This window comes from Lutra lutra, chromosome 4, assembly GCF_902655055.1.
Source record: "Lutra lutra chromosome 4, mLutLut1.2, whole genome shotgun sequence".
Classification (NCBI taxonomy): domain Eukaryota; kingdom Metazoa; phylum Chordata; class Mammalia; order Carnivora; family Mustelidae; genus Lutra; species Lutra lutra.
The window spans coordinates 15,955,600-15,979,969 of record NC_062281.1 but is presented as its reverse complement, the minus strand read 5'-3'; the positions used below and the strand labels follow the sequence as shown (position 1 = coordinate 15,979,969).

Below are 24,370 nucleotides of genomic sequence, written 5' to 3'. Positions count from 1 at the left end.
TTGTTAGCTGCTGATTAGGTTCACAAGCTTTTGTCCAAAACCCAGGGGATCATACAGATTTCCTATTTTACAGGTTTTAGAAAGGTCATATAGGGTCCAGGGTAACACCCTATCATCAAAGTCATCAGTATTTCTGCTCTCCGGGCCAAATCTCCTTGGGGACCATCCATCTCCCGCCACTCCACTCCATACTTGAGTCATTGACCTTATTCAATGGGTTGTGGATGCCAGCTGCCTCCAGGTAGGCTGTGATCTCGTATAAGAGCGTGTTGTCTTCTTTGGGGTAAGGGAGTGAAGGGTCCTGATAATGGGCTTCGATATCTGCCAGGAGAGCCCTGTGTGAAGAAAAACAACACAACACAGAACAGGGATAAACGTTAGAGATGAACACAATTCATACAACAGTTAACACAGGCTATGACGTGATCTTTCCAGGCCTTGGTTTCATTTGTAAAATGAGGGCTTGATCCTCCTAATTCTTAATTTCCATACCCGTGATTGGTTGTTCAGTGGAAAACGTGATCTAGAATTACTTTATTTTTTGTAGTTAACCCAAATCGAATGCTTTTGCTGTTCCAATTTTTATGAATTGATGGAACTGTTTTCAATACCTGCTTTGTCAAAAGCACTGACTTACTGACTGGCAAGAAGAGATTACTTATTTTAAAGCAGAGATTGGGAATGAGAGCCTATTGCTGGGGAGATGGAGGATATGACTGTACTTCGGGACGTGTGCCCATAGCCAGTCCTGGTAATTAGCATGCTTCAAACAGCCCTCCGGATGATCAGTGACTCAGTCCTACAGAAATCCAGGTGTGGATTTTGGTAATAATTGCTTTCTTAATCTGTGCAAGTCTTTTGCACAATGTCTGATGTGTATTAAGTGATAACTAGGTGTTGACTAAATAAATGAATTCATCAATAATAGAGCAAGACCAAGGGACAAGATTGAGCAAAGAGGCTCATAAAGACAGATTTGATTATCCCGGGGACAGCAGGCTCTGAATTCAGACAGCCTTCTTATCTGAAGAGTATAAAAGGGTAAGTACTGAAGAAATTGGGGTGCTAATCGATAATGAACAATCCAGATCCCTGGATGGCTGTTTTGAATGCAGGCACTTACTTATTGAGATTCTCCAGAGCGGCTGCCAGATGTTTGGAGTCAAACCGACAAGAATAATTGAGTTCATTGGCAATCTGTTGTCTCAGAATCTGCATCTGCCCCACCTGGGAATGAGCAAAAGGAAGAAGAGGTAGAGCACACAGTGCTTCCAGGTGACAGTGAGGAGGCAAACGCGAAGATGACAATTTTTTACTGGAAGGATCACAGTGTTCTACAGGAAAATCTAAGGATTTCCAGGACTGGCTCCATGGCTAAGACCAGCGTCATTCCTGATGGAGCGCAAGGATCATCTGGATAGACTCCTGTACGCCAACCTCAAGTATCTCTGAAGTCTAATATTTTACAAAGTGACATTACTGGTCAGTTGTTCACATGTTAAAGGTGTCTGTTCTGAAGCTCTATTTATGATCTTTTGAAATAAGTTCTCCAAGCTTAGTAGCTGCTAATGAGAAGCCCTACTTCCTTCATTTGTCCTAAGCTGAACTTTCTTGAGTCCCAAAAGATGCCGTATCACTCTGTTACTCTAAAATTTGGTGGATATACGCCTATCCACATCACCCAGAATTGCAGATCATATGACCTGGGTTATAAAATAAACTATAAAATCTTCCAAAAGGCTCTTCTAACAATGATAACCCCTCATCCAAGGGTTCCTAAACTTGTTCTGGTACCTTGGACCTCTTTGGGAATCTGGTGAAGCCTATCGACACTGTCTCAGAATAATTCTTTTCAATGTGCAAAATAGGGGTGCCTGGCTGGCTCAGTACAGCATGTGACTCTTGATTCTTGGGGTTATAAATTTCAGCCCCACATTGGGTGTAGAGATTACTTAAAAATAAAATCTTTAAAATAAAATAAATGTACAGAATAAAAACATGTAGGATAACAATGGAAGCCAGCTGTATGTCAGCATGGCAGATTAAGCACTTCATTTCCAAGTAGTGATGAGCATAAATGATATCTGGAGATGTCTATAACCCCTGTCCAGTGATAGGAAACTATCTTTGGGTCAAGTCTGGGGCAGAGTTCAGATTGTTCCAACAAGTTCAATTTGCTGGCATCATAAAGTCAAAAGTAAATTTTTTGTGCTCATAAATTTCTTTTCTATCTAAGAAAGCTGTCCCCAAAAGATTAGCAAGAGGGAGAGGAGGAAGCAGAGGGAGGACTGTTTTATGATGCTAACAAGTGAGGGAGAAAGGACACAGTGGCTGAGAGCAGAGAAAAGTTAAGAAAAAAAGAGAATGGCCTTCTCTAAGAGCAAAGAAAAGATCTTATTTAGATAAATGGAGCCTGTAACAGTTAAAAGTGTTAAATGACCTCAGATGTGTTACTTTTGACCACTAATGTTACTAGATTATTATTCTATTTACATGAAGGAAATAAAATCCAGAAAGTGCTCTAAGCTCTAAGAAATCTTTTATTAATAGAAAAATATTAAAATTATTCAAAAATTGGAGGGGCGCCTGGGTGGCTCAGTGGGTTAAAGCCGCTGCCTTTGGCTCAGGTCATGATCTCAGGATTCTGGGATCGAGCCCCACATGGGGCTCTCTGCTCAGCAGGGAGCCGGCTTCCTCCTCTCTCTCTCTCTGCCTACCTCTCTGCCTACTTGTGATCTCTGTCAAATAAAATCTTTAAAAAAAAAAATTGGAATAGGGCAAGGCCAAGAAGATAGTGGGTTACTTCGGGCCACTCAATAATGTTCTTCCAACCTTTTGTCTGGCCCATGTACTTCTTGCTTAATTCTAGATACTCTATGTCCAGGAGTCCCTTGAAAGGAAGCAGAGATACAGGCAGTTTAACCTAACTTGTTCTTCTTTAAAGCATATTCAGTTTCCATGACCAACGTTTTCTCTTTCGTGCTCACTTACTCCAGGCCATTAATAAGATTCTGGAGGCTGAGCAGCCTGGGAGGTGATGTACTCATTCTCTTTCTAGAGAGATCTTTGGACTGTTGGTCTTTCTCCATTTCTCTGGAATCACACTGCCCAGCGCAGCAGCCACAGTCACATGTGGCTCTTTAAATGTAAACTGATTAAAGCGAATAAAAGTTAAAATTCACTTTCTCACTCCCACAAGTCACATCTTAAATGCTCAATAACTACATGCAGCTAGTGGCTACCATCAGGCAGTGCAGAATATTTCCATCACTGTTCCACATTAGCCAAAGAGAGACAAATCTGTCCTTGAGGGCTTTATGTAAAGATCACTGACTTAGACAAATACTTGGTTATTACTGAATTACCAGCAATTACAATTCAGAAATCTGTGAGAGCCACTGGGGAACCTCTTCGAAGCATCCCTGTAATCTCCCTCAGCCTCCCACAGACCTGAGACTCAGGCCTGCCCAACCTCATGTCATTCTCCACTCTTCCTATAGAGGGCTTCCCAGCAATTAGAAATTTAGCCTGAGAAGCTCTCAGTATCTGGAAATCATGAGGCTAAGGGAGTGTCAGACATCTATAACAAGAGGATATCCAGCAGAGTCAAAGGCTCTGTGTGTTACCTACTCTAAGTTCCCAAATTAAAAAAGAAAAAAAAAAAAAAAAAAGAAATTCACTGCAATTATGGGAAATAGACTGTGAATTTGGCTAAGACACCATCAGTACCATCTCAATGAACAACCAATATAATTGGGAACAAGAGAATGGAACCTCCCCAAATTCCCACAGCAGCCTAAACTTTTCCTGTGGTAGGTGAGGCTTTTAACTGTGAATTGGTTTTCCACCAGGAAACCTACTCTTTCCTACTAGACTAAATGGGCTTTCTGTGGAGGCAGTGAGTGTTTCCTTTAACTCTGTGTCTCACAGCAAGGAATGATGCTTCACACTTAATGACTGTTCAACAAAGCACTGCTGAATGTCTTGGATCATCTTGTGATGAGAGGAAGACACACAGAAGACACAGAGGGTCCCCAGAGCTGACACTATGGCGTGAAGACAGGAAAGCAGATGAGCGAATTCTAAAGTAACTTAGATTTCCATCCAACAAGTTAATCTCATTTCACTTTCTTACTCATTTCTAAAGACAACAGTGTTCTATTCATGGTGTAATGATAACTTACATCCCAGAGAGCTTGGCTTTCCAACATCTGTGCAGACCCAAGAGAGGAGAAAGACAAATGTCCTGTTCTAGCACCTACTTGGAGCAGATCAGAGCTGTACACTCACAGAGGAGCTCATTAAATAAACTTGTTACATCAGGATGGAGCACCATTGAGGAAGGAAGATTTCCATTTCTTCGTGTGAAAGCACTTCTTGCCCGAGGTCATTTAAAAACAAAACAAAATGGTTCTCTTTGGTGAAAGGAGAATGACAGGCCAATCAATGAAAAACACAGTCACGAACAGTTCCAGAATGGATGATAAAGGACAACTAATTTAGAAATAACGATACACTGAAGTGTTGTATGTTTGCTTTGATGACAAGTGTGGCTTCCTTTGAGTAACAAAGTTATAAAAAAATAATAATTAAAAAAATATGGTATTGATTTCACCCTCTTTCAACATACCTTCATGATGGCCTCAAGATAAGATGTCCAAATCTTCTGTGTTTTGGCAATGGCGGAAAAATAAATTTTATTCGAATTTGCTGAAAAGTTAAAATATAATTTTCTGTTTAGTAAAAATGGAAAAGCTAGCGTTACCTCTGTCTCAGGCCCCTTTCAGAACACTTACCTACTATGCTTTTCAGGGGGCTCACAGCATTCATGAGGGTTTTCAAAGTATCCTGTACAGTTCTGTCTTTCAGGATAATTTTCTGAAACATACTGAGGAAATTCTAAAACAAGAAGACATGCAAGGAACTAAATAATAATGAAGTATAAATATAAATAAATATAATGAATACAGTGAATAATACTTCAGTTAACTAAAGTGCTGTACAGGACACAGCCTGGCCTAAGTCACAGAATGCTATAAAGGATGACAGGGAGGCAGCAACTTCTGGTTTCTGTTAGAAACATCCCCTGCTTGGAAGAGTTGCTGGTTTTGAAGAGAGTCTCAACTTCCTCACATGAAACTCCCCAGACCAGTCTACACATAAAGATACTGTGCTGGCCAAAGAAGTTCTAGTTTATGCTCAGTTCTTATGTGCCTAAAAAGAAGCATGCATGTGTGTCTCATGTTAGTAGAGGAAAGCATGAAAGAAAAGCTAAGTGAGCTCTCTCCCAGGGTGGCAGGAAGCATGCACTGAAGCCGAAAGGCTCACCTGGAGCTCCTTGACAATCATAAAGCACAGAAGCCTGTCTAACCCGTTCAGACCAAAAGTCCCCAAGGTGGTCTGGATTTCTGAGAAGAGGCGACTGCTGGTTACTTCTTGGTGAGTTTTCATATCATACCAAGTGTTCAGCTGGTCAATGTGACAGGTCATTCTAAAAGAAAAACAAATACTCAAAATCCAAAAGCAGCTCAGAATGAGTTCATCCCGAGGAGATGTGGGACACAACAGGATTTAGGCATCAGATATGAGGAACGATGGTTATGTGATCTGTTTAATAACCTCTGTATCTAGGCACCCAGTGTATCTCACGGCAAATGCCCAATTACAAGGCAAAATTCCTTCAAAGCTGGCACAGGGGCCTTAAATCATTGTTGAGTGGGTTAAAAATATATGCCCAGATGCCATTCCTGGGGTTTGACTGGGTAGATCTGGAGTGGAAACCCAGCCTCTGAAATTCTAGTAAGCTTCAGATGATATGCCCCCAAGTCAAAAACCAGGACATCTCTTTGCTGAAATGAGGCATGGGAGGAGAGGCATACATCTGGAAGGAAATGGGAAGAACAAGATTATTTCCAGAACTGCATCCTACTTTTAAACTTTGAAGTGTCCTGTTCCTGTCACCCAGTATAGGCATTTTGAATGTGTCACTTGAGAGGCTCCCAGTGTTGATCAATCAGTCAGTAATATGACATGGTAATTGCAATCCCAATGCTTAGTCCTCTCTATGAGTCTTAACATGGCACTAGATGGAGAGTCTTCTGGAAGGGCTTCAGTGACCCACCCTTGGGTATCAAGAAAGCAGGAGTTATAAAACATTTTGGATCATTTACTTCTTTTGGTCCATGAGTCATAGACAAAACTCACTTGTGCTTGAATTTTTAGAAGAAGTTTACATATGGAGTGTCAGGTTGCCAAACTTTTGAGAGACCAAATAAGCTGGAATTTGAAGGCGGTACAGAAGAGCCATGTCACAAAGACATTCAACTTACACAAATCCAACAATGCACTCACTCCTGGACAGAGAGAGAAGGGAAGTCATCTTTCCCTGGGTAATCCCATCAACCACACCACTCATTGAGCATGTGCACAGGGCGAAATACCAGACAGAAAACAGGAGACTGCTCTTCCCTCAGTTGGGCTTAGTACTGACTGCCTTATCAGAAGCTCAACTGAGAAAAAGGTGGAAAACTAGACATAAAGAGAGAATTGTGCAAGTCTCTCCCTAAAATATATTTTTTTTCCCCTAAAGATTTTATTTATTTATTTGACAGACAGAGACACAATGAAAGAGGGAACAGAAGCAGGGTTAGTGCGAGAGGGAGAAGCAGGCTTCCCACTGAGCAGAGAGCCCAATGTGGGGCTCGATCCCAGGAGCCTGGGATCATGACCTGAGCCGAAGGCAGATGCTTAACTACTGAGCCACCCAGGCGCCCCATCTCCCTAAAATATTCTTAATGGCAATTCGATTTTATGAGATTTTCACCCATGTGACTGTATGTGCACTGTGATCTACTGCATGCAAAGCTATGCGGCCTGCCCTTGGATGGCGCACTATTTAAGAGTTGGGCCCCTGAGTCAGAGGGCTGGTATGTATCTGGGGCTACCACTTAGACCCAGACTTTGGATAAGTGACTTGACTTTTCTGTGCCTCAGTTACTTCTCTTTAACATGGGAAGAATAACAACGCCTACCTCAGAGACTGCTGTAATGAGTAAATGGAGGGATGTGTACCACAGGCTGAGAAGCGTGTGCAAGTGCATGGGTGTGTGGGTAATCGTCAAAGGTCAGGATCTGGCAAGTGCAAGACTCAGTGACTGGAATGGGACATTGTGCCACAGTTACACAGGAACAGATGAGCACTTTGTAATCAAAAGTTTTCATATATCAGGGAGTCCACAGGCCCAAGTGAGTAGAACATTAGTTGGAAAGCAAGAGGAGCACAAAACTAAAAGGTGGCTGAACAGACCTTAGATTTATTTTAATCCCTATTTCCGTGGACTGGGGTCTCCTCAGGCACACTGTGGAAAAAACCCAGTCTCAAAAAATGTGACTCTAATAAGCACATTAGAATGGATCCAAGTGTGGTAAGAACATGGGTGTGATCTGAGGAAAATGTTCAGAGACTTCTATTGTCCACTCTGTTCAAGGCCCAGTGAAATTCAGATATACCTACTTGGGGTCTGTGATCCTCAGGATTTCTCTGCAGAGTCGACCAATAAATGTTACGGACTCATCCACAGGGGTAAACTTTGGTATTGGAATATGTGTAGACTGGTACATACTCTGCCAATCCTGAATCTAGAAACCAAACCAAACCATAAATATTTAGTATAATTAGCCCTTGAACAACATGAGGGCCAGGGCACTGACCCCCACACAGCTGAAAATCCACATGCAACTTCTGATTCCCTTAAAACTTAACTACTAAAAAACAACAAAAACCAAAAAAGACCCCCAAAACAAAACAACAAAAAACTTAGCTACTAATTAATAGCCTACTGTTTACCAGCAAAGCCTTATCAGTAACAATTAGCACATATTTTGTGTATGTATTATATACTGATTCGTACAATAACTTAAGCTAGAGAAAAATGTTAAGAAAATCATAAGAGAAAATATATTTTACAGTACCACACTATATCTACCAGAAAAAATCTGTGTGTAAATGGACCTGTATGTTCAAACCCGTGCTGTTCGAGGTCAACTGCACATCTTTGATAAGGTAACCTACTTATCCTTTTTCCATGTAGTTTTATAAATATAATGTTGCATAAATAGTGACAATAAATGCTCCTTGGTTTTGAAGAGGAAACTTAAAACTGCATTAATAGTTCCCAGAAATGCCACATTTAACATTTATAAAAAAAAGAAATATTTGTGATAAGCGAAGTGACTGAGAAATGAGAAGAGAGACAGAATTTCTGGCTTTCTGTCTTTAAGTTAACATATATCGATGTAATAATAAAATTCCCAAATATCATAAGGCTGGAAGATACTTAATCTATTAAAATTCCAAATGAATCTTGTGAGTTCCTAATTAAAAACTTATACCTTGTCAACTATTGGCTAAAATCAGACTTCCCTGAAGATACTCTGAAGGTATGTGTGACTGTCTAATGCTTACTGATTTTAATAATTATTTAAACTTTCTTCTTGGCATTTCTGAGGCTTGTAGCACGTATTTTATTTTTTAAGATTTATTTATTTATTTTAGAGAGCGAGAGAGAACAAGAGTGGAGGGACAAAGGGAGAGGGAATCTGAATTGGACTCCATGCTGAGCATGGAGCCCAACACAGGGCTTGATTTCATGACCCTGAGACGACAACCTGAGCCAAAAGCAAGAGTTAGACACTTAACTGACTGCACCACACAGGTGCCCCTTGGGGCATGTATTTTAAATGTCAGAGCATAAAAAAAAAAAAAAAAAAAAAAAAAAAAAAAAATGTCAGAGCAACAACTGTAGTCAAGAATTTTCAAAATTTAATTAGATACCTTTGTTCTTTTTTTTTTTTTTAAGATTTTATTTATTTAATTGACAGACAGAGATCACAAGTAGGCAGAGAGGCAGGCAGAGAGAGAGGAGGAAGCAGGCTCCCGCTAAGCAGAGAGCCCGATGCGGGGCTCAATCCCAGAACCCTGGGAAAATGACCTGAGCCGAAGGCAGAGGCCTCAACCCACCGAGCCACCCAGGCGCCCCAGATACCTTTGTTCTTAAGAAGTTATTACACTCTTGTTCCACATTATAATTTATAATACGAGAAACTTCTTCCTGCCAAATCTTCAGACCATAAATGTTGACATAGTCCTGTATATACTCAAAAGAGCGATGGAATCCATCCATGGTAGCCCCCAGCTCTTTCAGCTTGGGCATCAATTCACTTGACTGTGCAAAAGGGGAAACACAAATCTATTACACTGGAGTCAACCGCTGATATGTACATTAGACTTTAAATGATACCCCTACTGGGTGACCACAAAGATAGTGGAAGACAGCTTTGGAAATGCTCATTTCCTGCCTCAACCAGGATGAGTGGTAACTGATGCCAGACATTCAGCAAAGAAGAGGTTTCATTCATTTGGGAAGGAAGCCTCATACAAAAGGATATAAAAAATGAAAGTTGACAGTTTCTCTCACATCATTTGATGAATATATATATATAACCTTAAAATACTTAAAATAGTTTAAATTGAATTTACTGCAGTGAAAAGTAACCTAGATACAAATTTTAGGCCCATTTTTTTTTCCTTCTGAGAAAAATGAGCATGTTCTTTAACATATCAAGGAACGTAAAAAATTACAGGCATTATAGTTCCTAAATGCTGTAGGGTTAACGAATTCTTTTAACTTTAAGAGGGAACTGTGAACTGCAGACATCAGTTCAATTCTTCAAATTGGGGATCAACAGGTGAAGGAAAGGACTGGTTTTGAAAAGGATTTTTGTATCACACAACAGATTACAATATGGGATCGAAAAGCACATTGGTCAATTGCGCTGAACATCATGTATTAGGTATCTGTTAGGAGGAAAGGTCTTGTTCATGATAGTTAGAAATAGTGTGCTCATCCATTCCGCAAGCTGGGCAGAGAGAAAGGACATTCATTTAGTCATCTGGTACCTTGGCTCGGGGGTTGAAGATCAATCCCTTATGAAGAGCAAAAGCAACGCGTTTTACCAGCTCCTTCCTTATTCCATCTTCCAGCAACTGTTTTGGATCCACCTGCGTGCAAATCAAAAAGCAAGACATGGCAGTAAGGAAAAGTTCAGTTGTGAAGAAATCCAAAGGAAAGACAGTTTCCAGAATCTGTGAGGGAGCCCTTTCCTGCCCCATTTTCTCAGTGACTGCGACTTTACTCCTTTCCTGTCCCTTTGATCTTCTGCAGCTTGGACAGAATGATTGACCCTGTAACTCTTTAAGACTCAGTTGACTGCAGTAAAATTCACAATAATTTTATGACAGGACATCCCAAAGACAGGGGGTCTGAAAAGTTTAAATTGCCTCTCATCTTTTAAATCATTTCATTAAAAGTAAAAAGGGCCTCTCCCCACCCCAACTCCCGCACCAGGAGGAGGGGCGGAATGAAGGACCTGCCCTTGAATTCAGTGCATGCCTTTCTTCTCTATGTTACCTCAAGGCATCTCCATCCCCATGAGCAAACTCAAGCCTGCAGTCAGACAGAGCTAATAATTCTCTTTTCTTTCAGCATTCTTGGAATGCCGTGTGTAATTAGGGAGATAGAGTGGGAAGGCAAATCTGCTATCAAACTCTATAAGCTTATTTTACTGGTTCTTTTTCTGTAATGAGAAAGCATTTGTTATTCCCTAAAAGACAGTCTCCTGTCAAATCCATAAAACATTAAATAGTTTGAACACAATCCTTTGAATTCCCTGAATCTTGTCTCCTGTACTTCAAATTCGTAAAATGAACCATTATTTTACTTTTTTTTTTTTTAAGATTTTACTTATTTATTCGACAGAGAGAGGAGACACAGCTAGAGAGGGAAGAACCATTATTTTAAAAAGTCATTAAGACAAATGGATGGGTTCCATCTGGGTTTGATTATATTTAAACTTTAAGAATGACAATTGCAATGAAAATTGAACAAAATACAAAAGCCAGAGAAACATGTTGAGCTACATCATGACTAAGTAATCAGCAAAATCCACACTAGAAAAATAACAGGTCAAAGGCTGTGGGCTCCTCACCAGTTAAAGGAAAGGAGGAGAAACCTGAAGATTCAAAAAGACTGCAAAGATACAACATATGTATGTGTATTTTTTATAAGATTATTTATTTTAGAGAGTGCAAGTGGGGGAGGGACAGAGGGAGTGAATCCTCAAGCAGACTCCCTGCTGAGTGTGGAGCCTGACTTGCGGCTTAATCCCACCACCTATGATCAGGACCTGAGCTGAAATCAGAGTCAGATGCTTAACTGACTAAGCCACCCAGGCGCCCCTAACATATCTTCTTAAAATGCAGTGTCCAGAGATTTACTTTTGGACAATAAAACTCTAAATGGAGAGACCAAGATTAGGTCAGGGTATGTGAAGAGGATTCTAGGGTAGGAGCTAGGAAATGATATTTCTTGACTTGGATGGTGGTAGTAATAATCTATGAACCTACAGAAGTGGTTCTACAGCTCTCAGGGTATCTGTGCCCTATTTTACAATAACAGATTATAACTAGATATAGTCAGTGAGGGAAAAAAATCAAAGAAGTAAAATGAAGTTTCCAAAGAAATACTCCTCATAAGAATAGATTTGGTGAGAAAGAGTTAAATGTTTTCATGAATTTTTCTTTAAAGATTTTATTTATTTATTTGACAGAGAGAGATCACAAGTAGGCAGAGAGGCAGGCAGAGAGAGAGGAGGAAGCAGGCTCCCTGCCGAGCAGAGAGCCGGATGCGGGGCTCGATCCCAGGACCCTGGGATCATGACCTGAGCCGAAGGCAGAGGCTTTAACCCACTGAGCCACCCAGGCGCCCCTGTTTTCATGAATTTAAAGATCTTAAAAGACCCTTCCAATTCTTCCTAAGACTTTCACCAGTCTATGGCATATTCACTGCCTAGAGAAAGCCCCCTTCCCACAGCCCTTTCCTTCACAATTCTGTCGCTTCCTCTGAAGTTAACAACAGTTAATTAAGTTTTCATGTGGATCTTCCAGACCTTTCTCTACTAATTTCTCTACATATTGTCCTTAATATATATTTTAAAAATCTAAATGGGAGGGGCGCCTGGGTGACTCAGTGGGTTGAGCCTCTGCCTTCGGCTCGGGTCATGATCCCAGGGTCCTGGGATCGAGCCCCACGTCGGGCTCTCTGCTCGGCAGGGAGCCTGCTTCCCCATCTCTTTCTCTGCTGCCTCTCTGCCTACTTGTGATCTGTCAAATAAATAAATAAAAATCTAAAAAAAAAAAATCTAAATGGGACCATAATACGTACACACACACACACACACACACACACATACACACACACTCTGTTCTATAACTTGCTTCTCCCACTTCAAGTTTTAGAGTTTTAGAAATCTCTCGAGTGCAAATGTTTTTTGAATGGCAGCAGAACAATTTATACTGGGAATGCACCATGATATATTCAGCCATTCTCTAGTGATAAATGTCTAGATGATTTCTGTTCTTTTTAAATTTTCACTTCTTTTTTATTTTTATTTATTATTTTTAAAGATTTTACTTATTAGAGAGAGAGGGAGAGAGAGAGAGAGAGAGAGAGAGAGAGAAACATGAGCCGGGATAGGGGCAGAGGGAGCAGGAGACTCCCTGTTGAACAGAGAGCCTGGCTTGGGGCTTGATCCCAGGATCCCAAGATTATGATCTGAGCCGAAGGCAGACACCACCCCCCCTTTTTAAAAATTATTCTTTTTTAAGTAGGCTCCATGCCCAGCATGGAGTTCAATGCAGGGCTTGAACTCACCATCCTGAGATCAAGACCTGGGCTGAGATCAAGAGTCGGATGCTTAACCGATTGAGCCACCCAGGCACCCCTCTATTCTTTTTAAAATAATTTTTTTGGCCACCTCTAACAATGCACATTTATACATACATCTCTGTGTATATCTTACTTGTTTTAAGTCCTATGGATTAAAGGTCAACTTGTACTTTTTTTTTTTTTTTTTTTTTAAGTAGGCTCCATGTCCAATGAGGGGCTTGAACTCACAACCCTTGGTTCAAGAGCTGCATACTTATACGCTTTACAAGTGTCTGAAACAGATGCTTAATGTTTGAGGGTTAAAGACTAGTGGGGGGCCACAGGATCTGTTACAGAAAGCCCTGAGTGGTTAGACTGGCAGAGACAGTCTGCTGGGTTGAGTGTGGTCAAGATGATATTCCCTCTGTTCTCATCTGAAAGACTGTGGCAAAAGATCTGCAATTTTCTTAAGGAAGTTTTCCTTTGGTGATTTTGCTGATTATTAGGTTTTACACTTGATCTTAGCCAAAAGGCCAAGAAGCGAAGATTATGATTATTAGGTTTTATTACATCCTTCCCATACTGGTCATTTTGCATGTAAGACACTTAATCTGGTCCGAGGACTTCTTACCACCTTACAGATTAGTAATTCAGTTGATACGCAGAGAGTACGCATGCGGGTTATCGGCATGTGATAACCTGCAATGTACTCTCTGCATATCAACTGAATTAAAATGGCATCGGGCCTAAAGCATGTTCAGTGGATTCTATTAATATTCAAGGGACACAATGGGGGAGGGGGCGGCTCAGTCGGTTAAGTGTCTGCCTTTGGCTCAGGCCATGATCCCGGGTTCCTGAGGTCAAGCTCTTCGTCAGGCTCCTTGCCCAGTGGGGAGACTGCTTCTCCCTTTTCCCGTTCCCTATGCATGCCCTCTCTCGCTGTCTCTCTCCGTCAAATAAAGAAATAAAATCTTAAAAAAAAAAATCACTATGCTTTAAAAAAAAAATTCTAGGGGCACAATAGTATTTCAACATCCTTCAGAAACCCACACACTAAAGTTCCATTTTTATTTAGGTTCATTTCCTATGTTTTCTTGGATTTTAGTAACACAAATGTTGATCTGTCAATTTAGATACATTTTTTTTAAAAAATCAGTAACATGTAGCATCTACTGATACCAGATAAATGAAAAAGAAATAAAAGCACCGTGAACCCTGTGCATGGGCACATCACTACTCATCATAGGATTACAAATGAGAACAGCATTGAGATAACACTTTATACTCCTTGGGAGAGCAAGACTTAGAATGTGGACACCGACAGCTATTGGGCAAATTTTTGTGGGCAGACATTTCATGAAACAGCCCTTTCAGAAGGCAATCTGGTGGTATTGAGAGAAATTAAGTATAAACACACCTTAAAGCTCAGTGACCCTCGGGTGCCTGGGTGGCTCAGTGGGTTAAAGCCTCTACCTTCGGCTCAGGTCATGATCCCAGGGTCCTGGGATTGAGCCCCGCATCGGGCTCTCTGCTCAGCAGGGAGCCTGCTTCCCCCTCTATCTCTGCCTGTCTCTCTGCCTACTTGTGATCTCTCTCTGTCAAGTAAATAAATAAAATGTTAAAAAAAAAATGCTCAGTGACCCACTCCTGGGGATGCATATTTCGGAGAAATTCTTGCATGGTGTACGGTAGAGACATGTTCAGATCATGGGAATGTTGGGGTGAAAACAGACCATATGGGTATCTGTGTCTAGGGGAATGGTTAAGTACAATGTAAAATTCTATGCAGCAGTAAGAAGTAACCAATTGCCCAACTCATAAGGACATAAGTAAATTCCAAAAGCAATAACTAGTGAGAAGAGTTGGAAAGGGAATGGGCCTTAGGGCACAACAGGATGTAGAGAAATCAACACATACACACAAAAAGTAACACCTCATGCTTAAAATGCAGATACTCGCCTCCTCGGGGACAGAAATCAAACACACATTTGTATATGGTATATGGGAATGACCGTGGGCATGCAGATGAGAAAGAAAAGATGAAGAGAGGAGCTTGCATCATGTGTGATGACAATGGCCAGACATTGACAATGGGGTAGGATTATCTCAGCTCTCTGCACCTGAGATGCAGTATAAAAACACTAAAAGGAAAGAAGGGTGGGAGAGAGTGAGCCAGTTGTTTGGTCAAGGGAATCGAACCATTTTGTTTTGTTATTACAAAAACTCAAAAAAATGGATTTTTCTTAGATTTAAGTAATTCCTGGGTATGGATGAAAAATCAGGATTATAATGCTCTCTCTTCCTCCATCAGTAAATGAATAACATGGAGATCAAGAGCTGAATGTGAAACAGCAAGGGACACAAGAGGATCATGTCATTCCCTGTTCCCCATGGGAGAACCATCACAGTAATCCAAAGAAAGAGTCTGTGAGGTCACGTGGACCAGCATGAAAGCTATTACCTTGATGATGCCAACCAAAGTTGTCTTCATCATTAAGATGCCTTCAGTAAAAATGGAAATAGCATGAGTGAGCTTGGCAACCTTTAACAAAGAAAAAGAAGTTAATGAAGTACGACAGATGAAAGATCCATAATTTCTACAGGAAGTGAAATTAACTGGCTGATAGTCCAGGAATGAACCAAGACCGCAGGAATGATGTGCCCTGGTCAGAAATGAGGTGCCATGATGGAACTGAGACACCACTGTTAGCCATGCTGAGAACGGGGTCAGCAGACATGAGGTTGTTCTTTAAATGCTGACCAATCACCTCCCCTTCTTTGGGCTTCAGTTTCCTATGCATAAAAGGAAGGTTTCCATGAGATGGACGGTCCTTTCCATGTAGAAAAGGCTCATCAAGACCCTAACAAGGTAATCTCCCCTTTCCTGCCTTCTACTTTTTTCCCCCAAGCAACACAAGGGGACATTGATAAGGTAGACCAATGCTATATTTTTGAGTGTGAACAAATACATAAATTCAAAGCTTGACTATCCAAATTCCTGATGTAATTTTTGGAGTTGTGTCAGAGAGGATATAAAACTGACACTGGGATGTAATGTGATGGCAGCGAATTCCTATTGTCAGTTTCCCCCTGATTTCACTCTCACATCTCCTGAGTTCAGGGGGAAGGAAAAGCAGAGGTATTTGGGAAGAACAACCCAAACAACCCTGAGGCTTGACTACAGAGTGGGCTTAAAAGTCTGGCTGGAGGGCGCCTGGGTGGCTCAGTGGTTAAAGCCTCTGCCTTCAGCTCAGGTCATGATCTCAGGGTCCTGGGATCGAATCCCGCATCGGGCTCTCTGCTCAGCAGGGAGCCTGCCTCCTCCTCCTCCTCTCTCTCTCTGCCTGCCTCTCTGCCTACTCGTGATCTGTCAAATAAAAAAAAAATCTTTAAAAAAAAAAAAAAAGTCTGGCTGGAAGAGTTGGTTAATGGAACCCAGATAACTTTGAGCCACTGATCTGTTGTACAAAGCGGGAACCCGAATGTGAAAAGTCTTGGCAAACTACACCCCAGAAAGAAGGGCTGATTCCCCAGGACTGTTTGGGAGAAAAGTGACCAGTTGAGTTCCACTTCTTCTGAGGACACTCAGGCTGGCGGGGCTTTAAATAACTCTGGGACCAGGTAGCAGATACAGGTATGGCTCCACTAACTTGGCACAAGTAGTTATCACTGAGAGTAGGAAAAAAGAATCAGAATTGGTCTGGTTGTCCTAGGGATATGGCAGGTAACATGGACCTGGGACATGTCATGGTTTGGGTTTTAAATATCAAAAGGCAGAAGTCAGAGGGACACACCACCTCGTATCGTGGGCCAAGCTGAGCATAGTCCCTCAGCTTGTCTTTGTCCAGGCGGGTCGGCACTTCAATGATATCGTGGGTCTGAAGCTTTATGATCTTTAGGAGAGAAGTAAACATACTTTCTGGAATGATCTGCAAAACCTTTAGTGAAAGAGGAAAGGAAAAACAGTTGACATCTTTTATTTTGCAGCCGATAAATGCTAGGACGGCAGGAAGACAGTACCAGTGTGTACAAGGAGCCACTTGTCTACAGGAAGAGATGGTAAGGGACTTAAGAGCTATTTTAACATCTGCTCTCAGGTACACGGCTACGTTCCTTCAAGTATCAACTGCTCACAGGATATAAAGCTAGTCCTCATATACATGGAGCAAAAAGATGTATCTTTTCCACATTACAAACTCTTCAAAGACTGAGGATCAGAGGTGTTAGTAACATGGCTATAGAGCACTCAGTTAGTATGTGACACAGGTAAATTATGAACCCGGGTCTGTTGAGCTCCACACTGTACCTTAAGTTATTGAAACAAGGACCAAAATTCCTCTGAAACCTTTAAGTTCTAAGTAGGATATGCTTGATCTAGACCGGGCTCTCTTCCCAGCTAGCTCTGTGACTTTGTAGAAACCAATTAATCTCTATTTCAGTTTCTATACCTACAAAATGGGGATTAATACTACCAGCATTTAAAACAGAAAACAAAACAGGTATAAAAATTCTTTGGAAGTAAAACACACATCCATATCCATAGTACCAGTAAGAATCGGTTTATGTTCAGATATTGCAAATTTCTGCAGTCAAGTTAAGAATACAGGAAGGAAACATGGGTATACTTTTTCTAGGGCCCCAAGAGTCCTTTTTGTCTTTAAATAGCAGCTAGTTTGCCAATAAAATAAGTATCACTTTGATGCATTTCTTACCTTTCTCACATAGGACACCAATTCACCAGAGTAATATTGAGACACACTGAGAAGATCAGGACTATTTGCTTGATTAATTCGAAGAAGGGGAAGATCAAGGGCAGAGGCAAGCTGAAAGAAAAGTAGGTATATCTGTTTCTCTATCTCAAAAAGTCCTAGAAATCTCTCTTTCCACAAAGAGTAACATATAACAAAGCTCTTGGGTCCTACCCAGGAGAAAGCAACAACCGTTGAACTTCATCAAAGTCATTAATGACCATATTAATTTGTCATTAATAAAAAATAATGAGTTATTAATGACATCAATTAATAAGTTAATAAAATTAATGACAAAATGACAATGATACAGTTTTTTAAACACAACAGTCATCGGCTATGGCAGTGGTTCTCAAACTGTGGTCCCCGGACCAGCAGCATCACCATCAGCGTCAGCTGGGGACTTGTTACAGATGCTGTTCCTTGAGCGCCACCCCAGATTTACTTAATTAGAAACTTTGGGGGTGAAGCCCAGCCATCTGTGTTGTGACAGGCCTTCCAGGTGATTCTGTTGCCCCTCAAGTTTGAGAGCTACTGTGCTACAGAAGTCAGCTACTCTTGGATGGAAATCACTGTGGCAGATGGATCACTGTACTGAATCCAATCGAAGATGTCACAGCATGTACGGTGTGCCGTTATTTTATGTACCACTCAGAAAGAAAGAAAACTGACAACTGAACTCTGATGTGCTGTCAATTATAAAACCATCCCCATTTACAGAGATGTTTAAATGGGAAAGTGCACCTAAGAACTGGTGTATAAGGTGACTCTGTCAGAAGACACTGAGTCAATTATTTGCTCATTTATCTCGATCTGAAGTCACCTCGAGAGCAAGGGCCCTCCTTGTGCTGTTCACCACTATTCCCTCATCTTTAGAGGAAACCCTGGTTTGTAGCAGATGCTCAACAAGAATTTTTTAAATGAGTAAGGAAAAGGACGTAATTCACATCTAGAGAAAAAAGGACCTTGGTAGAACTTTAAAAATGTATTTTTTTAGTGCCACATTTTTAGTACCTTGGTAGAACTTTAAAAATGTATTTTTTTTAACTTAAAAACTATTTTCTGTAAGACATCCAACTTGTGTTAACTGAAACTTCAAATATGCATGGCATCTTTTGAAACTGTGCTCTTGTGGGAAAACTGCTAACAATTTTCAGTCTTTAAAGAGACTTAAATTACCTAACTCCCTAAAAGAACGAAATCTTGGACTGAATTCATGCACGAGGTAGTCAGGAAGACCAGTTCCTCCCTAGTGACTGAGAATGTGATCTAACTATTCTTTGCTTACCTTTAGGAATGTAGCTCTGAGTTTAGTAACCATAGATGGGTTTACCCTTATGCTCTCTTGCATGATGGATGTGAATCTGTAAAAGAGATCAATGGTAAGGAGAATCCATGGTAGCCTTCATCAAGGGGAAATGTTAGGCTGGTCACATTACCTGTCAATTAATTGCCAAGCAAAAGAAAGGTCCCCAACGATCTGCATTGTGATCAGGACCTCCTCTTTAATGTTAATGGTTCGGATCATTTGGTGAAGAAACTTGCGAGTATCAGCAAGAAACTGACAGACTTGCAGATTTGATTCCAACTGGTGAAATTCTTGAACCTGTGTCACATAAATAAATACATTTAATTAGAAAATTCCAAGTGGCTTTGGTGGTGTTCATTTTTCCCTGAAAACACTTCAAGAAAGGCATGCTACTCACGAAGAATTTCTTGGCAAAATTTCTATTTCAAATGATAATTTTAGAAATGTATAAGCCAAGTCATAATGTAATGCACAGGTTTCTAGAATTAGAAAATGTTCTACTCTTTCTACTGTGTATGTATATGACATAATGAGTGGATACTTCCATCTTTCATCTTAGTCTCAATAAACACATATTAGAAAATCCTCTTAATTCTGAAGATTTGCAGGTTTGCTAAAAAACAGAGTAAAGTCATATCACAACCAGGGTGTTGGCATTTGGACATTATTAAGTTCCTTTTGTTGGATTCCTTAAAATAAAATAATGACTCCCCAGCATCCTGAAGTTGTAATGTATATAATTCAAGGTGCCTGGGCCATTCCTGACATAAATAACACAAATGATAAAAAGCCTCTGACATTTACCAAGTTGTTTATAATTGTACTACAAAGTAAAAGATCCAGGAAACAAGCAAAATAGGAACATTACAAGTGGGGAATTGTCGGCTAGGGAAACTGATGCACTAACAATGGAGAACTGTTTTGTGTTGCCATTAACAATGACTAACAAACCTCTCAAAAAAAAAAAAAAATGAAGCCTGTAAGAAAGTATGCCAAATAAAGTATTACTTCTGTCTCTAAAGATATATACTTTATCTAAGGATATATACTTATCAGTTGAACAGGGTTCCAAGTAAGTATGGATGATGTTTTAAATAGCTGATGGTTACTGTTCTCATCCTTTTGTTTATTTTTCATTTTAAACCTAGTTAAGCATACAATTAAAATTTCAGGAGTGGGAAAATATAGTAATTCTTTTTTGAATTTGAGTAGATAATATTTGAGTAGATGAAAAACTATTTCTTTTTTTCTAGAAAAGAAAACATCACTTATAAGCATATGATCATTATACGACTATGGTTATTGGTTGTGTACTCCTCTGTAGTTCCCCACCCCAAACTCTTCCCCAATCTAGAAATGGTGTCTACAGTGTGGTCTTCTTTTAGTTCTTGCTGTCTTATCACAATTTCCCCGGTTTCTATATTATTTTCATAATTATTTTTCCAAGACTATATGTTTCTGCAAGTGGAAATGTCATCACTTTTGTCGGCATTCTCTTCGTGCTGATCACTTCCTTATTCTCCCAATTTTAGGACACTGGATATAATATTACAATGAGCAGAGTATGCCTTTTGTGTCTTCTGATGAAATATTCTCTCAGATGTATTTCTGGGACCAGATTGCTGGGTGGGTTGGAAACTATGATTCATGATCCAAGCGCCCCCCCTTTAAGAAGGGTTTTCTTACCTCCTCTAAAGCTTGTATGAGCTGCACCGTTTTCCTGCCTGCAGCAGTGGAATCATCGTGATTTAAAGACATGATCTGTTTTGAGATCTCTCTGAACCAAGCTTGTAGGTTTTCTACAAACACAGAAACAAGGAGAGACTGCTGAGACCCCAGGATTCCTGTACCTGTGGCTTTGAATCTACTCAGGAACCCCTTACAGATCTAGGTCTTGTTCACAGAGCTCTCACTGGGTACCTGACCTCGCCCTCAGGGATTCTCCACAAAAGAACCACCAGAGAGCCTTGGGCATGTGACCTGGGAGAAGAGAGAGAACTTTCTATGTCAGTGGCTTAGTGAACACAAGTGTGCAAATGGGCACAGGAGTGGAGAGGAGTTAGGAAGGAAATGAAAGCTGGGACAGAGAGTTCCCGGGGAGGGTTTTCTGGAGAAGTGAGGATGGGTAGAGAGAGAGGCTCAGGGACATTTTGTCCCTAGGTGAAGGGACAGACATGGACAGCAGCTTCGGGACAAAAATGACGAAAAAAAAAATGACGATGGCACGTCTTGGAGGACAATGAGGGGCAATGTGTCAGGAATGGGAGGGATGAGCTGAAGAGCTGAGGAGGTGCCGTTCGCTCTCACAAACCAATTTCACACAGCAGAGAAAGGAAAGGGCACCAACATGCTCTGGGGACCCTCAGTGTGGCAGGGAACGCTCGAAGCTTGTCTCGTTAACTCTTCACAACAATTTATGCAGGGAGGAATTAGAAGGCATTTCTCAGATCAGGCAGCTGATGGCCAGAGATGTTCAGATCCCAGGCAGGGTCACACTGCCACTGAATGCCAGAGCCACACTTTTCTCAATGGTCTGGTCTGATTCAAAGGCTTTGTTCTTTTTAACTCACCAAGCTGGTTCCCTGAAGTTTTTGTTGTTGTTGTTGTTTTATTAATGGGATGATTTCACTTTAATAAAAGCACTTAAGGGCTTCTAAGTTATTTCAAGAATTTGTATGAGGCATGCTAGTTGTAATTTTAAGGTTTTTTTTTTTGTTTGTTTGTTTGTTTGTAAGACTGAGGGACAGCTCTGGGCTGGCAGAAAGAGCACAGGGTTCAGGGTCTGAGGTGCCAAGCTCGATCCAGGTTCTAAACCTTTGCTACCTTCAGCAAGTGACTACCTTTACAGCTTCAATTTCTTTACACGTAAGACAAGAATACAGATGTTTATTTCACAGTCTCATAAGGATCAAACGAGAAATATTTGCGGAAGTATTTCCTAAACTGAAAAATGCTATGTAGCCAGATAAAGTAGACGATTCTTTATCTTTGAAAGACCTTTGAAAGGATGTTGGGATTTATAAGAACCTAAAAGCAATTAGAACAAAAATGAACATGCCTGATTCTCAAAAACTAATCTGGTTAGATTGCTAGAGGTAGTTCCTTGTTTTCTAGACACAATCTAGTGACCTGCAAAACATGTTGCCAATTTATATCACATGAATAAAAACACAGCCAACTCTTCCCACTAGGAATAATAAAGTAACTTGGAAATACATTTTAGGCCTACCATTCAGCATCAAATAAATCAACAAAAGCCAAATATAGTAATCACAAGATCATACTGATTAAAAATAATAGTTTTTTTAAACAAAAAGCTATACCATTAAGCTTTTTTCAAACAAAAAAACCTAAACTATTCTATTATGTAATTAACTTTATCAGAAATGAATTTCAGAGTTAAAGCATTAAAAAGTTTATCATCTTAAAATTCATAATAGTAGTTTGGGGGCATTTTGAAAGGTTTCTATTTATATAAAAATTTAAGTGAGACCATAACTTTCCTTTAGATAAAATTTGCCAAAAGAAGGGGAATTAATATCATTAATATCATTAAAGTAATGATTAATATCATTAAGAGCAGTGTTTCAGAAAGTCTGCAGGTCCCCTCTTCTGCCACTAGATGGCAGGCACACCGTGGGGCGGGGGGGTGGGGGTAATGGGGGAGCAGCAGACAAGATTAGAAGCTGAGAATCTTGCATACCATCTATGTTAGTAGTTAGTAATATTCTTGAGGGAAGTATCCTGAGAAGATCAGGACAGTTAGGTCCTTCTGTCCCTCCCCACAAATGCATATAAGTTAACACACCAGGGGTGCATACTCTGGTGAGGGTCGGGAATGAATTATGACCCTATGGACTTGGTATAGTATAACAACCCTTCTAACCCAACCACATACTTCCAAAATAAGAAACCTCAAGTCCAGAGAGGCTACAAAGGTTACCTAAAGGAGCACGAAGCTCGAGGGAGCTAAAACCAAGCTTTAGATCTTCATTAGCAACCCCCTAGCATACGATGATGACAACGTAAGGACTTTTTACTATGCTGCTTTCCAGTAATTTTTGTGTACACTTCAAGCACACCAATAGTTCCTCTTCAGCAATTACCATTTTTCTCCACTCGGGTTAGGGGTTTCACTCCTGAAAAGACATCAGCAAGCTCCATCATCCGCTCTGAACCCTCCTTCTTGTAATGCTCCCATTTGGCTTGCTTTTCTGAAAGCATTTGCTTGAACATCTGTTGAAAGAGACAGAAAAGAAATTACTTAAAAGGAAGTCTAGATTAGGCAGTTTACCAAGAAAGCCTGAGTGAAACCCAATTTGTTATAAAAATATATGCCTAAAAGTAACATTGCCCTGATGTCATCTCTCAAGCCGTCCTCCTTTGTACAAATCGAGGGGCAAAGCTAGACCACTGCTAAGACAGTGGTTCTCAGAGCAAATGAACAGAGTGTCACCTGGATGGCTTTAAACTTCACAGATGCCCACATCCCACCCTTCAAGATTCTGGTTCAGAGGGTCTTGGGTCGACCCAGGAAACAACATTTTTAAAAGACATGAAACTTGGTGACCACTGCTAAGTAACAATTTCTGGGGTCAGGGAAGGCTGAGCATTATCTTGTCTGATTAGTGGAGCATGAGCTAAATTACCAACACAAGTTCTTTCTCTGTGATCATACAGTAAGTCTATTTATGAACTCATGTCTTTATAAAAATTAAAATCCTATAAAGGGTTGGGTAGAGGAGGAAACAGTGTATCTCAAGGTTTGTTTTTTTTTTTTCCACTGAAATAAACTTTAGAAACATATTTTAGGTATGTCACAAATGTACCAGGGTTTATTTATTGAGCTTGGATCCTAAGGGGTAAATATGAGAATATACTGATTTTTCTCTTAAATTCTTCATTCCTGGGGCGCCTGGGTGGCTCAGTGGGTTAAGCCTCTGCCTTCAACCCGGGTCATGATCCCGGGGTCCTGGGATCGAGCCCCGCATCAGGCTCTCTGCTCAGCGGGGAGCCTGCTTCCCCCTTTCCCCTCTGCCTGCTTCTCTGCCTATTTGTGATCTCTCTCTCTCTCTCTGTCAAATAAATAAATAAAATCTTAAAAAAAAAAAAGAAATTCTTCATTCCTCAGCATCAAAATGAATTTTAAAAGATGAAGACTTCATTGCAGATGAAAGGATCAAGACTGGTGGAATTCTGTGGGCCAGAGGAAAAGGAGTCTCAGTGATCAGGCAGGATGATTCAGCAATGAAAAGTAATAGGATGAGGAACTGTCAGAATTATTTCTAGAGTCTGCCCTATCTTTTCGAATGCCTGGGATCAATCAATGCCAGGTGACAAAGCAGCAGTGACTAAAAATAACACTGAGGCCTTCATCACAGACCGCATGGCTTGAAGCCCTTCAAAACTCATTCACAGGTTGAACTTACAGGTTTCATCTTGCAAGATAGAACTTGGGATAGGGGATGGCCCTTCAGTTAGGAGATGTGCCTTTATATAAAAATTACAAGAAACACTGGTCCAATTAGTGAGTTTATAGGAGAATCAGA

The 24,370-nt window shown here is 40.6% G+C and overlaps 1 protein-coding gene across 4 annotated transcripts in view; it reads right to left on the bottom strand.

Moving 5' to 3' along the window:
* WASHC5 (WASH complex subunit 5) overlaps nt 1-24,370 on the bottom strand; it is a 62,145-nt gene that overhangs the window by 11,307 nt on the left and 26,468 nt on the right. For all 4 annotated transcript variants that reach the window (XM_047724715.1, XM_047724717.1, XM_047724716.1 and 1 more), the window contains 15 exons: nt 22,928-23,057; nt 20,508-20,620; nt 18,952-19,118; nt 18,801-18,876; nt 17,477-17,587; nt 16,562-16,702; nt 15,226-15,306; nt 9,959-10,060; nt 9,045-9,224; nt 7,514-7,638; nt 5,329-5,491; nt 4,797-4,899; nt 4,631-4,710; nt 1,124-1,227; nt 206-335 (listed from right to left, as the gene is read on the bottom strand). In XM_047724715.1, the coding sequence (XP_047580671.1) occupies nt 206-335; nt 1,124-1,227; nt 4,631-4,710; nt 4,797-4,899; nt 5,329-5,491; nt 7,514-7,638; nt 9,045-9,224; nt 9,959-10,060; nt 15,226-15,306; nt 16,562-16,702; nt 17,477-17,587; nt 18,801-18,876; nt 18,952-19,118; nt 20,508-20,620; nt 22,928-23,057 (1,806 nt within the window). The remainder of the gene's footprint in view (nt 1-205; nt 336-1,123; nt 1,228-4,630; nt 4,711-4,796; nt 4,900-5,328; nt 5,492-7,513; nt 7,639-9,044; nt 9,225-9,958; nt 10,061-15,225; nt 15,307-16,561; nt 16,703-17,476; nt 17,588-18,800; nt 18,877-18,951; nt 19,119-20,507; nt 20,621-22,927; nt 23,058-24,370) is intronic.